Source organism: Ochotona princeps, chromosome 5, assembly GCF_030435755.1.
Source record: "Ochotona princeps isolate mOchPri1 chromosome 5, mOchPri1.hap1, whole genome shotgun sequence".
NCBI lineage: Eukaryota > Metazoa > Chordata > Mammalia > Lagomorpha > Ochotonidae > Ochotona > Ochotona princeps.
In genome coordinates, this window is record NC_080836.1 from 12,770,761 (window position 1) to 12,785,226 (window position 14,466).

At 46.9% G+C, this 14,466-nt stretch overlaps 1 protein-coding gene across 1 annotated transcript in view; it reads right to left on the bottom strand.

Moving 5' to 3' along the window:
• The window catches only part of MARCO (macrophage receptor with collagenous structure), a 32,773-nt gene extending 19,246 nt beyond the window's left edge, over positions 1-13,527 (bottom strand). Inside the window, exons 1-4 of the mRNA XM_058664402.1 lie at positions 13,354-13,527; positions 3,271-3,372; positions 2,102-2,329; positions 1,016-1,051 (exon numbers count right to left, since the gene is read on the bottom strand). Coding sequence (XP_058520385.1) covers positions 1,016-1,051; positions 2,102-2,329; positions 3,271-3,372; positions 13,354-13,387 — 400 coding nt within the window. The 5' untranslated portion in view covers positions 13,388-13,527. The remainder of the gene's footprint in view (positions 1-1,015; positions 1,052-2,101; positions 2,330-3,270; positions 3,373-13,353) is intronic.
• Positions 13,528-14,466: the final 939 nt, after the last annotated feature.

Below are 14,466 nucleotides of genomic sequence, written 5' to 3' on the forward strand. Positions count from 1 at the left end.
TCAAACAGAGTTGTGGGTAGCATGTGCTGTGTCTGTGTGTGCCTGTGTGTATGCATGTATGTGTGTGAATACATGTGTGCATATGTGCATGTGTGTTTTGTGTACAATCATGTTCCAATGTGTGCCCTTTCTGTGAATGTTCCCTGTATGCATGTGCATGCATGTGTGTTGTGTGTGCATGTATATGTGTGTTTGCTTGTGTGTTGTGTGTATGTGTACGTGTGTGTACATATGTACTTATATGTGCATACCTTGCACAGTAGTGTCTGCATATGTATGCCTTGTGTGTGCATGCATGTATGCATGCCTCTGTGTGTGCATGTATGCCTGTGTGCATGTGCACCTGTGCAGCTGCATGCACCCAAACAGACAGGCACAGGAAGTGAGGAACAATAGAGAGGCAAAGCAGCTATTGGCCCTGTCTCTGTCTGGCATTGTGTGTGCCTCATCCCACTTGAGTCTTTCACTGGCCCTGCAGGATAGGTCAGATGAGCTCCATTATCTTCTACATAGGTGACTCACTGAGGTAGACTTAGGGAACTGGCTCAAGGCCACCCAGTCAATGAGACCTGGGATTTGAACTCGAGTCAGCCTAAAGGCTCAGTCTGCTCCTCTGATGTCACACCGCTTCCCATCATGACAATTGTCAGGGACAGAGGAGCTGGAGACCCACAGGGTGAGCACAAGGCCTGGTGACAAGTGCTAAGCTGCAGGTGGAAGACTTCTGGAAAGAGGGTTTCTGGAGATGAGGGCTGGAGGAGCTTTGCTGGGTGGACTCAGGTCGTGCTGGCAGGGCTGGCATGGGGAGGCATCATTTCAGACAGTGAGGAGGGGTTGGGAGTTAAGGCATGGCTGGGGGTGAGGGTGGGAGAACAGAGAGGAGATCTGGCTTAGGAGGAAGTCCTGGGGACCTGTGCAGGGTGAGCTGGGATAGGATTTGTTCTGGTCCCAGAATCCTCAGAGGGCACTGCCAGGGAAGGGCAGGGTGCCTGCCGGCAAGCAGGACCACACCTACCTGGGGCACCTCGTTCACCTTTGATCCTCAACAGCTCTGCAAGAGAATGAGAGTAGGTTGCAGGTTGAACTTTAAGAGAACCCTCAGCTCCCCCTAACACACTCTAAGGGAGCTACCAAGATCCACTTGTAGAGTCTGGGTCCACCCTCATCATCAGGCAAAAGGTTTCTTCCACGTGTTCTGGTGGGGTGGGACTCCAAGAACTCTAGGTATTTTCAGGGAAAAGTCCTTATGTGGCCTGTGGCCTGAACACCATGCAAGTTAAGGCATTGCCCCCAAACAGGTGCCTTGGGTGAAAGATGGTCCACCACCTGTGCTACTCCTTATTGCAAAGAAGGAAAAGGCACTCTCACAGTGGTGCCAGACCATCTGTTTCAGTGAGGTTCACCTGCCAGCAGCCAGCTACCCCACTGGGCAGTGGCAACCAGAGCCAGGATTTCTGGGGGTGGAGCTCTACATCCCAAGGCTGTACACGAAAAACAGTCAATTCATACCTGGGACAGGGCAGGGAGCTGGTTTACCCCAAACTGGGTAAGCTGTTTTCACTCAGGGGCAGTCATGAAGCCCTGAGGGAGCTAGGGGTCAGGGAGGAGTCCCAGTATTTCCCATCCTGGCTCCAGTTCCTCTTAGCTGCAGCTCCACCCATGAGACAGGCCTGTCTCACTGTCCAAGGTCCTCATATGGCCTGAGTTGTAGCTGCATGCCCTCTACCACTCTCTGATCCCCTGTAGTCCAGGGGTAGCCAGCAGCCTGGGTGGCGTTATGCCATGGGAAGTGCCCCAGGCCCTGTGTCTGACCCTCCCTGTTGATGAGCTGTCTGGGGATGTAGTGACTCAGACATGGCCTTGGTTGTCTGGGGTCTTCAGTTGCTAGGTTCCTGACCAGAAACTGTCTGCCAGGGTGGCTTCCTCAGAGGCGGTACTTCATGCCCATCTTGCATGGCCCTCACCCTCGGCCTGGTGGCCTGAATCTCCACCGCAGGACAGGGCTCTGAAAGCCCTTACCCTCCCCAACCCAGCTTCCTTTTCCCCATTCTCCCTTGGGGGTTCCACCCTAACACACAGGGGCATTATCGGGGAGTCCAACCTGGATTCCGGGAGACGTTGGCCATCCACTGCTGCAGACGTTCTTGGCTGGTGCGGACCTGAGTGAGCTGGGACTGTAAGCCTTGCAGCTGCAGGGCGTTCCCAGCCACTCGGGCTCTGGGGTGCTCGAACTGCAGCAGTGAGAAGGACGAGGTGTCATCTGCTGCCATCAGAGTTCCATTGGGGAAGTACATCTCCAGCGCCCGGAGCCGCTCCTGCAGGCTCAGAACTGGACACCCCGCCCTCCTTGAAGACTGCTGAGGCATTGGAGCAGTCCCCAATGTCCCCAGTGACTTGAGTGGCCACCGAATTCACATGCTGTTGGGCCATGAGCACTTGTACAGTGTCCTCCACACCTGAGCATGGTGTTACACAGCTATGGTGGAGGCAGCCACTTCCATACTCAACCCTTGCTCAGCTAAGACCTTCCCACACACTCCTAGTGTGAACATATGAACATGACCACACTATTTTGGCTAAAACATGTATGAGCTACATGCATGCATGACCTGAATATATGTCTGGCATGCATTTATGGCAATTGTATGTGCAGCACTCTTGAAGGACATCAGTGTCTACTGGCAGAATTACATCATGATGTTGCCATCTTGGCTGAAAATACTTTGGAAACAAAGTCATCTTCAGCGAACATTTCCTTCAGCATGGTCCTCTCTTGCCCAGAGCCCGGAGACCCTTGATGTCACGTGTGCACAGCATAACCTACCGAAGACCATTGTTTATGGGGCTGAAGTTGTGGCATAGCAAGTTACTCCAGCACCCCACATGGGTGCCAAGAATCCCAGCTTCTCAACTTACAATCCAGCTCTCCAGTAATGAGTAGTGAAAGTAGTGGGAGATGGCCCAAGTGTTTGGGCCTTTGCACCTACATGGGAGACCCAGAAGAAGCTCCTGACTCCTGGAGTCAGCCTGGCACATCTCTGGCAGGTGCGACCATTTGGGGAGTGGACCCGTAGTTGGAAGACCTCTCTCTCTTCCACTCTCTCATGATATAACACACTCTACCCCTTTGTTGCTCCTATCTTTGTGGCTGAATGGGGGTCAGGAACTGTCTCCTAGTAAATGGGCAGTGGTGGCCCCAGCACTCTCTGCTTTCTAAGTCCTGTGTCATAGGAGCCCAGGGGAGACCACATGAGGCCAAGACTGCTTTACCTTGCATCACCAGCAGTCCAGTGCCCACAGTGAGCAGGATCAGGTAGATAACCACTATCACCATGAATAAGTTCACGCTGCTTCTCTTCTTGGGTTTGGGATCTGAAACACACATAGGCTGGAGGATGGCAACTGCATAGAACAGGAGTGCTCAGCCTGTGTCAGGAACTCCGCCCACTGTGTGAGTAGTGGGGATCCCCAAAAGTCACATGGGAAAGACACTGAGGATGATGATTCTCAAGTCTTCCCAGTCTTCCTTCCATCACAAGACAACAAGCATCACTCTTGCACACTCATGTGTATGCATGTGCAAGCTGACATCCACACTGTATGTCACCAGTAGAGGGCTGCTCTGTCAGCCTGGCTCACTGTTCAAACTCTACATTTGGGGGGGATGAACAAGCATTTTAAACTTCAAAACTCGGGGAGGAAGCACTTATTCCCATTTTCCCGGCAAAGAGAGAGGCTTGGAGATGCTGAGTAGTTCACTGGGGGATGAGATGCATATCTAGGATACACATTTGGATTTTCCTTTTCTTGCAAGGAATGGATTTCCTGGGCATTCCTCTTATTTCCTTTGTTGTGAGAATGGCAAGTGCACTTTTTTTCAGCTGCCTGATACCCCTCATCTACAAAAGCCCCAGTCCCTGCCTGCATTTCCATTTTGGTTAACTGCTTCCAGACTTGAGTCCTCACCAAAGCAGCTGTGCTAAATTATTCCAGGCTCCATAGACTCCAGTCCTCCATCAGTTGACACTCTGATTGAGGGGGTTGAAGGAGCCACAGCAAGGGGCCCCTCCTGCAGAAAGCCTTGCCATTGCTACCACTCACATGAACTGAACACTGAGTCTACATTGCACACTTCCCAGTGGCATTTTTCTCCGTCACGGAACACTGTAAGGCAGGTGTGATCATCCTCTGCTACAGGGGAGAGGGCTGGGACTCAGGGATGATAAAACAATGGGGTCGATGTCTGGTGTAGCTGTTAAGACCCCACTTGGGTCTTGTTTTGGAGACACAGCTCTATTCCTGATTACAGTTCCTTGTAAAGTGCATTGTGGGAAGCAGCAGGTAATGGCTCAAGTAGCTAAGTCCCAGTCACACACATGGGAGACCTGGATGGAGTTCCAAGCTGTTAGTTTCAGCCTGGTTCAGCCTAGGCTATTGCAGGCATTTGGAGAAGGAAACACCAAATGGGAGATCTCTCTCTCTCTCTCTTTCTCTCTCTCTCTTCTAGAGTGTTCATGTGTCTATCCATCTAACTGCCTACATTTCAAAATAAATACAGTTATTTCCACTTTAAAAAGAGTAGGCTGACACCCCAAGTCCATCCAGTGCAAAGGCCTGAGCTGCCACACTAGCCTACTGTTGCTTGACCACAGCCCCTTGGGAAAGCACAGGTGGAATGGGTCCTACAGGAAGATGTGAAGGGAAAAAGATCACCTATTAGCAGCCCAGGGAGAACATAACAGGGATATGAGCACTGCTTTCCTTCTGTGGTGGGGGAACCTGGGTTTGCAGCCATCTCTTCCTATAGATGTGTGTGCACCTCACTCATTCCTTTCCCCCACCCCACCAATACTCCCTCTGTACCCCCAGGGGTATTGCTATCAATTGCCAACAGAACAGCAGAGTCTGCCTGAACATCTCTGAGGGGGAGTGCTTTGCCTGGTGGGTGGGTGGGTGTCTTGCTGATGGCACTCGAGAATGCTCAGGCTAGCATGGGGTACCCTTCTTTCCCCCACACACAGCTGTAGAGTCTATACCTGTGCAGTCAGCCAAGTGAGCTCTCAACACTCAACCTGGCCTGCCTGCAGCCCTTCGAGGGCTGCTCACTGCTTGCAGGCAACAGCTCTGCATAGCCAGCTCTTGTACAACAGCACCCCCATGCCATCTGCATACAGACCCTGCCCAATAGCCAAGCTCTCCTTTCTTCCTTGCCAGCCTGCTTTTCTGCTCTGGTACCTTTTTCAGCTCCTCTCTGGACTCAGAGCAAGCCTTACTGTTTGTCCACTTCACTCCATGGCTCCCTCTGTCATGGCACATGCCATCATGTGTGTCTCTGTGTGTGTGTGTGTGTGTGTGTGTGTGTGTGTGTGTGTGTGTGTGTTTCTCAGTCTCCCCTCCACGGCCTGGAAGCTTCTTGGGCTATGCTCCAGAACCACTGTGGGATGACCACAGAATGGATGAATACATGAATGTACAAGATTACGGCAGAGATGAGGCCCTTGAAATTGTTCATTTTTGGACACTGCCAGCCCGGAAGCGTTGGGAGAACAACCAGAAATGGGTCAGGAGTCAGACAGCCATACAACCATTACAGGAAGGGTGTGTAGTCACCCAAGGGAGGCCTCATATTGGGCACAAGATACAGCTCAAAGATGGTGCCCACCCTGGGATAAACCTGACACGGAGAGGGTATAGAGAGGCATAAAGATTCAAGTGCTTCAGAGGCAGGAGGTGAGGTGGAAGCAAGCAGGGAAATGCAGCAAGATTAAACAGTAGGGTAAGGGGGAAGTGACAGGGAAACAGAGGTAGCTGTGTTGCAGTGGTTCCTACACATCCACCCTAGCCTATAGTGCTCACCTAAACTCTCACCTCCCACTGGGCAGAAGGAACAAGGAATTTTAGTAGCTGGAAAATTGGGATGGAACACTCCCAACTGGAGGGTATGGGGATATGATTTAAAAAAAAAAAAAGTCTTTATCTGATGGCTTCATCAAGGGTAAAAAAAAAGCTACCAAAAATGCCTTGTGGCTTGGGCTTGGTTCTACTGAGAAGGGCCTCCTCAAGGCGAAAGAGAGAGTGAAAAGGACTTTCAGTACACAGGAGCAGGCTTCCCTGGAGCAAGCCAGGGAGTCTGGCACAGACAGGAGGGAAGTGAGTTTCAGAAATGTGACAGCTCTATTGTCTGATTCAAAATAACAACCTGCTCCAGTGGGAAATAAAAATGAGGCCTCAGCTCAATCAAAGGTTTCCGTGAAGGAAAAAGGCTGCATGCACCAGTCTTCCCAGGCCTGTCCCCTCCCGGCAGAATCTGCTCTCCTGGCAGCAAGAGGTGGTCCTGGAAAGTGCTGTTTTCTCTTGCCATGACACTAGAGACATCGAGTAGGTAGGTGTCGCACCTACCCTGGAAAGGACTACCTGGGGGAGCACAGCCAGAGAAGACAAGTCAACCTTGGGGGCATGGTGCATTCCTAACCTCCACTGGTGTTACAGGGCAGGGTCAGAAAAGCCTTCTATCCTTTCAACAAAGGTGGGAGGTGAACTGAGTACACCAGAGCAGTGTAGGGTTCTGACAACGAAACTGTCGTGGAATCACACCCATGGAAGTAGTGCAGAATCTACGCAATGAACTCAGTGTTGGACCATCTATAAAGATAGAAGACTTGACTAGGGTACAGAACTTGCTAACATCCTACACAGAATGACTCGGATATAATGGAAAACCACCCATCATGAGAAGAACAGAGAAAATCACAACTTTAATAAGAGGGAATCTAGCACTTGGGATTGTGACACAGTGAATTTATCTGCCACCAGCAATGTGGATAATACCCTGTGAGCACTTGTATGAGTCCTGGCTGCTGTACTTCCAACCCAGCTCTCTGCTGATGCAGCTGGAAAAGCAGTACAAGATGATCCAAGTGTTTGGGTCCCTGCCATTCACATAGGAGGTACAGATGAAATTCCAGGATCCTGAGTTCAACCTGGTCAAGCCTGGCACACTGGGGCCATTTGGGAAGTGACCCAGTAGATTAAGAACACACACTCTCTCTCTCTCACTCTGCAGATTTAAACTCTTGTATTTTAACAATTACTTTAAATAGAAGTGCTCTAAATATGAGGGCAAGCCAAAAAATTTGTGGAAAATAATATCAAACGATAAGATTTGAAATCCAAACCTAGTAATTTTTTTCACTGCACGCATTTCCCGTGTGCCGTTTGAAGAGTTCTCATTCATTAATTAGGAATCAGATATTGGGGGCCAGCATAGTGACATAGCAAGCTAGTCCTGTGCCTGCCAGCACCAGCATCCTATATGGACATCAATTCATGTTCCTGCTGCTCGGCTTTTGATCTTGACCCCTGCTTATGACCTGGGAAAGCAACAGAGGATGGCTCAAAGCCTTAGGACCCTGCACCTGCGTGGAAGACCTGAAAGAAGCTCCTGGTTCCTGGCTTCAGATTGGCTCAGCCTCAGCCATTGTGGCCATTTGGGGAATGAGCCAGCAGATGAAGGTATTTCTCTGTATCTTCCTTCCCTGTAATCTGCCTTTCCAATATAAATAAGTAATTTTTTTTAAAGATGAGAAAAATAAAAATACACTGGAAAAGGATAAATAAAGCTATTTCTACTTGTAAGTAGCATGGACTGATATTTTAAAAATTCCAAAAAATCTATAAAACAAGTTCCTAGAATTAGGAAACCCACCAGAGTTATAGAATATAAGATCAACATGCAAAAATAATATCAAACTCTTCTATATGAAGGTACTTCATAGAGTTGTGGGAAATGGAATTAAAGGATTTTTTTAGTTAGAAGAAATTTGAAACTCACATATATTTTTATGACAAGCATTTGCCATGAACTATTTGAAGAAGCTTCATAATCCAAGCACAAATAATAAAAGCAAAATTAAAATCACAAAATTAAAAAATAGAAGAAAAAGGGGAGCTGGCATGATGGTACAGCTAAGTAGCACCTGTGACACCAGCACTATGTATCAGTGCTAGCTCAGGTTCTGGCTGCTCCACTTCTAATCTAGCTTCCTGCTATTGCACCTGGGAAGGCAGCAGAAGACGATCCAAGTACTTGACCACTGCCGCCTGTGTGGAAGACATGGATGGAGTTTTAGGATCCTGACTTCAGTCTGACCTAGTCCCAGCCATTGCAGTCACATGGGGAGCTAAGTTGCAGATGGAAGATCTTTCTATATAAGTATCTCTCCTTTTCTCACTCCAATACTTCATTTTAAATTAATTAATAAATCTTTTTTAAAAAACACACACACCAAAGAAATGACAATTACTAAAAAGAAAATGAAATATTTGTCTCTTAAGCTAAAAATTATAAAATTCTGATTTAAAAAGTAATGAATGACAAGTAAATGGAGAAATACACTATGCTCACAGACACAGCCTAAAGACAGTAAAGACGTCAGTTCTCTCAGTCGGTCTAACACAACTGCTAGCAACATTTCAGCAAGTTTTTTTTTTGTAGATGTAAGCAAGTGTCTATTCAATTTGTGTCAGAAACCACATGATCTGTGTTATAGTTTGAGCAAAATTTGAACTTTTGTAGATGTAGATGCTTAATCTCTAAGGTCACAAACTGCTGGTACTGAAAGAGTAGAAGCTCAATCCAATCAGGTTATTTAGGAGGTAGGCATCATGGGGGCGTCTTGGTTCAGTGGAGGCATGGCCCTGGGAGATAGTTCCTATGAGGAGTTTGATCCTGAAGCCGAGTTGGGCCAGCTGCTCTGTCTGCTTTCTGGCTAGCCATGCGGTTCTTCCTGTGCAGGTCCTGCGCCATCACCATCCTCTGGCCTCACCAGAAGCCTTAGCTAATATGGGACTCCACAACTGTGAGTTGAAATAGACCTCCTTCCTTCATTAAGGTATGTACTGTGGTGACAAAAAGCTAATAGATAACAAAACTTGAAGAATAAAATGGGGGGAATAACTCCATGTTGAGGCTTACAATGTGGCTACAGCCATTGAGACATGGTGATAGTGATGGAGGGATAATCACATATACCAATGGTATACAAAAAAGAACTCAGGACCCGGGCATGGTGGCCTAGCGGCTAATGTCCTTACTTTGAACATACTGGGATCCCATATGGCCACTGGTTCTAATCCCGGCGGCCCTGCTTCCCATCCAACCTTGTGGCCTTGTGGCCTTGTGGCCTGGGAAAGATGTTGAGGATGGCTCAAAGCCTTGGGACCCTGCACTCGTGTGGGAGACCTGGAAGAAGTTCCTGGCTCCTGGCCCCTGGCTTCAGATCAGCTCAGCTCCAGCCATTGCAGTCACTTGGGGAGTGAATCATCAGATGGAAGATATTCCTCTCTGTCTTTCCTCCTCTCTGTATATCTGACTTTCCAATAAAAATAAATAAATCCTTAAAAAAAAAGAAAAAAAAAGGAAGGAGACTACCAATGGCAAATGAGCACGTGAAAAGATACTCAGCACCTGTAGCTGTTAGGAAAATGCAAATTAAAGCTTACAATGAGATATCATTAGACACCAAGGAGAATAGCTGAAATAATGGCAAGCCCTGGCAAGGTTGTGAAATCCAGGATGAGCCACACATTTTTGGCAGAGAGCTGTAGTGAGAGTCATTCTGGGCAGTGTCTGCTTCTTGCAAAACCAAATGCATCTCAGAATGCACAATCACCTTTTTAGGCATTTTATCTCGGAGGAATTAAAACTACATTGCGTGCCCGGCGTGACAGCGTAGTGGTTAAAGTCTTCACCTTGAACGCACTGGGATCCCATATGGGTGCCGGTTCTAATCCCGGCGGCCCCACTTCCCTTCCAGCTCCCTGCTTGTGGCCTGGGAAAGCAGTCGAGGATGGCCCAAAGCCTTGGGACCCTGCACCTGCGTGGGAAACCTAGAAGAAGCTCCTGGTTCCTGGCTTCGGATTGGCTCAACTCCAGCTGTTGCTCTCACTTGGGGAGTGAATAATCAGATGGAAGATCTTCCTCTCTGTCTCTTCTCCTCTCTGTATATCTGACTTTCCAATAAAAATAAATAAATCTTAAAAAAACCTACATAAGTGGGCAAAGCAGCTTTATGTGTAATTGCCAAAGTCCTTTAGTGAGTAAACAAACGCTGATATATTCCTGTCACAGGTGATGTACTTTAATATGAATGAAGTGTTGATATCTAGAATAACTTAAGTAGACCTAAAGAGAATTATGCTGTGTAAAGAATAATTCCAATCTTAAGATAATGGCCTGTATAATTATATTTCTAGAACATTCCTGAAAGAGCAGCATTACAGATATGGGGAAATAATTGGTTGTTGCCAAAGGTGGGTGATGGCTGGTGGGAGAAGCAGTTTGTGTGCCTACAAAGCACGGGTCTGTACTGAGTTCTATTCACACTCGCATGAATGAATGCTTATAAAACTCCTGAGTAAGCTCTATGGACTCAACTTCCTGTTGCGACCTTGAACTAAAGCTATGGAAAGAGTTATCACAGAGGGAAACTAGGGGAAGGGTCACCAAGACCTCCCTGTACATATTTTGCAACTTTCAGGGAACCTATAATTATTTCACAATCAAAAGCTAAATTTTTTTTTGTTCGTTTAAATCTCTTCGGTCAGGCCAAATGTTTAGAAGTTGTTGGGAAAGAGGGACATGACCGTGAATTGAGTGAGAACAAGGTCATGGCACGACAGCAGTCACATGAGCAGGAATGAACCTGAGTGAACTTGAGGGTTAAGCTAGTAGGAGGAACAGCTGCACCTACATACTGGGAGCTGATGGTTAATCTCAATGAAAACACACAACCAAATCCTTAGCTTCTCGATGTGCATTTTGCTGGGGTTTTTCTGTGGAGACATACGCTCTTTAAGCAGAAACTGATGGGAAAAAAGCACAGTGAAGGATACACAGCCTGAAATAGTTGGGAGACGGGGGTGAGAGGTGCACCCAGGCGTCATGCCAGCTGGGGTGGGCTCTGGCACCAGGGCCTGAGCTAGCATCTCCCAGAAGCTGGAACTAGGAACATCCCTGAGAGATACTGTCAACAGGGACGAATGCTGCTTCCTGCGTTCACGCTCCCACGTGCCTTGGCACCGAGGATAGATGGTAGGAAGTGGCACTGGTTCACCGGGAAAGACCCGGGGATTTTGTTGGATCCTAAATGGAACAAGAGCCAGCCGCATGTTGAGTCCCTTCAGAAAAACAAGGCCTTCTTTGTGGGAATCATTCCACAACGGGTGCATGTATGAAATCAGTAAATGTTTGCTGCCAGTATGTGCAAATTTTGTTCATCAAAAAATAAAAAAAAAAGAAGGAAAGACATGATTCCAGTATCCTGACTGTGGTGCTGATAATGCACTGAAGGGGTTGGCTTCTGTGAATGGAACAAAGCGATGAAGGCAGAGTGCCACTCTGTGTGTCAACTATCCTATGACATGTAAAGGCATCCTTTGTATATTCATTTCAGACAAGAATTGTTATATTCTACACGATCCCCTAACCCACTTCCCAATGTTTCTGTAGTGTGTGGTTAAAACAGATACTTTATCCTTAAGTAAAGAATTGATTATTTTATCAAACAGGGAAAGGCAACATTTTATATTTCAGAACTAACAATGACACAGAAAAATATGTGAGAAAATGACTTTGCAAATATTATTCCAGTGGTGCTTTTAGTGAAGAGTATGTGGAAAGCTTAAGACAGTGATTTTTGATTTTTTTTCCAGAAGAAAATGGAATGAACTGTATATGGCACAAGTAAATGAGTGAGCCAAACAACCTCAGGTGACAACGAGAAGTACATAGAGTAGACACTAGGTTTGACAATTTAAATGTCTCTTAGCATCCTATATCCCATAACAGAATGCCTGGGTTTTTAGTACTGGCTGCACTCCAAATTCCAGATGGCTTAAAAACCTGGATTCTTGACACCCCCCCCCCCCCCGCCCGCCCATGTAAAACGCCTCTAGTGAATTCAGGCTCTCTGTTTTGATTTGGCTCCTCCTCAGTCACAGTGGGCATTGGGGATATGAACCACCAAATGAGCTCTCTTTATCCATCTTTCAACTTCTCAAATAAGTCAATTTTAAAATATACCAATAGTTAAGATGCTCAGAGCTGTTCAAGTTCTTTTATTAGGTATAGGATGCCCTGAGAGATGGTCCTCACCAAGGTGGTTCTGTTCTCCTTTGTATTAGAAGGCGGGAAATTGGAAATGAACTTAGAAAAAGGTGCCATCCAAATTGGAGTGGTTTTGTTTTTCTGATGTTGTTGTTAGATTTTAGCTCATGGCACCTACAACCCAAGTCAGAAATCTGGCCCTTGACTCTTGCATCCCCCTGCCCACTAAGTGGGTCTCGCTGTTTCAATCCCATTGATCCAACCTCCAAGACTCCTCCATATCTGGGACAGCTGAGGAAGGTGGCCAAGTACTTGGGCCTTTGCTAGCCACATGGAGACCCATACAGAGTTCCTGGCTTCCACCTGACCCAGCACTGGCTGTTGCAGCTATTTCAGTAATGAATCCGTGGATGGAAGATTTTTCTCATTTGTCACTCTGCCTTTCAAGTAAGCAATTATTTATTAAATAGATGCAAGATTTATTACCTTAAATAACAATTAAGTCATAAGCCCAAAACAACACAATCTGAGAAGTTCTGAATAGCTAACACACATGCCACTCTCTGTTGCCACACCTGTGGGTTTCTAGAAACACAGCCAAAACTTTCAACTTGATACCCACGTTCCTTCCAGCCAGGGACCTTGGGAGATCATTCTAAGAGCAAATTTAGAAAGGGAATTCTGAGCCCATGAATCAAAAGCAACCCACTCACATCTATAATATCACCTAAATAACCTCATGGGAAAATAGAAACAACAGTTTTGGCTAAAGTTTTAAAGCCTGAATTTCATCTATTGCAAACTGACTATGAAGCTAGGGACGCATCCCAATCAATGCCAAATGGACAAAGTCTTCCCCAGTCAGGACATCAGAAGCCTCCTTAAGGAATTTTAAAGGCATTGCATGTAAAACAGTGTTGCACTTGGCATGTTTTATAGATTTTTTTTCATTTCTGCTGTCTCACCTCACGATCTGTGTGTAAGAAACTGACACTCGTAAAAAGGCGAACAGGTAGTAAGCATTATCATTCACCTAAAGGAATTCATTTAAATCTCTTTTAAAGAAATTGTGAAGCTAAAAAGTAATACCTCCAACAAGCTGTACACAAAAGGTGTGGCATCCATTATTCAGCATTCTAGAAATCTCTGATTGCAGCTTTGCAGACAGGCACTAGGACAGCTTTATGCAAAATGCAGCAAGGATGCAAGCCTGGGATGCCACTGCATAACAGGGAGCTATACTTTACCATTGAGTTCGAAGGTCTCCATCTCAGGGCACATAGTTTGTTCAAAGGTTGTCGGTTCTTGGGTGCTACCCAAGAAATCTTCCACTTTGAGGATGCTCTTTGCTGCGCTTTATAGTTGCCCAAAGTCCGATAGCCAGCAGAAACACTCCCGTCAAGAGGAACCACTTGGGGAAGGATTGCTCCTATTTAATCAGTGCAGTGAGTAGGAACCCTCACCACACTTCCCTTTGGCTCTGACTCCTGAGCTTGCAAATTGTTTCCTGCCATGATAAGGGTGGGGCACTTCTTGAAAACCAGCTCTCCACATGTGGAGCTCCTGCCTGACACAGTTGCTTGTTAAGGGGGAAGAGGTGGTCCAGGTGGCTTTCGGACACTTCATTACTCCAGGCTCATTTTCCTCCTCAAGCCCAGCTTTTGTCTCCACCCCAGCTTACCGTCCTGAGACCTGTCCAGTCCTGAGACCTGTCCAGTCTGTACGCCAGATATACCTCTCACCTGCTTCTCCGCTCAGAGCTCACCTTGGCTACTCCATGTGTGATTCCCTGGGAGCTGGTTAGAAATGTGGAATCTTGGTGCCCACCGCACACAGACTGAATCCAGATCTACGATGACTTACATACATGTTTGAAGTTTGGGAGACACTGCACTAGCCCACATATGTAGTTCCTAGGTTATCAGGACACTTTAATAAACTTCTGAGAAATCACATAAGATGAGCTTGGGGCTCAACCTGTACACTAGTGGTTAAGGTGCTTTTTAAGATGCCTTATCCCACACAGCATATGTGGGTTTGAATTCCAGCTCCAGTTCCCAGGAACAGCTTCCTGGTAGATACAACCTGGGAAGCAGTACTGATGGTCCAAGTACTTAGGTTCCTGCCTCACACAGGAGAGACCTGCATTAGGTTCCCAGTTCCTACTCCTCAGACTCAGTCATTGCAGGCATCTGGGGAGTGCTCCAGTAGATAGAAGCATCGTTTCTCTCTCTCTCTCTCTCTCTCTCTCTCTCTCTCTCTCTCTCTCTCTCCTCTCTCTCTCTCTCTCTCTCTCTCTCTCTCTCTCTCTCTCCCTCTCTCTCTCTCTCTCTGAGTGTGTGTGTCTGCCTCTCAAGTAA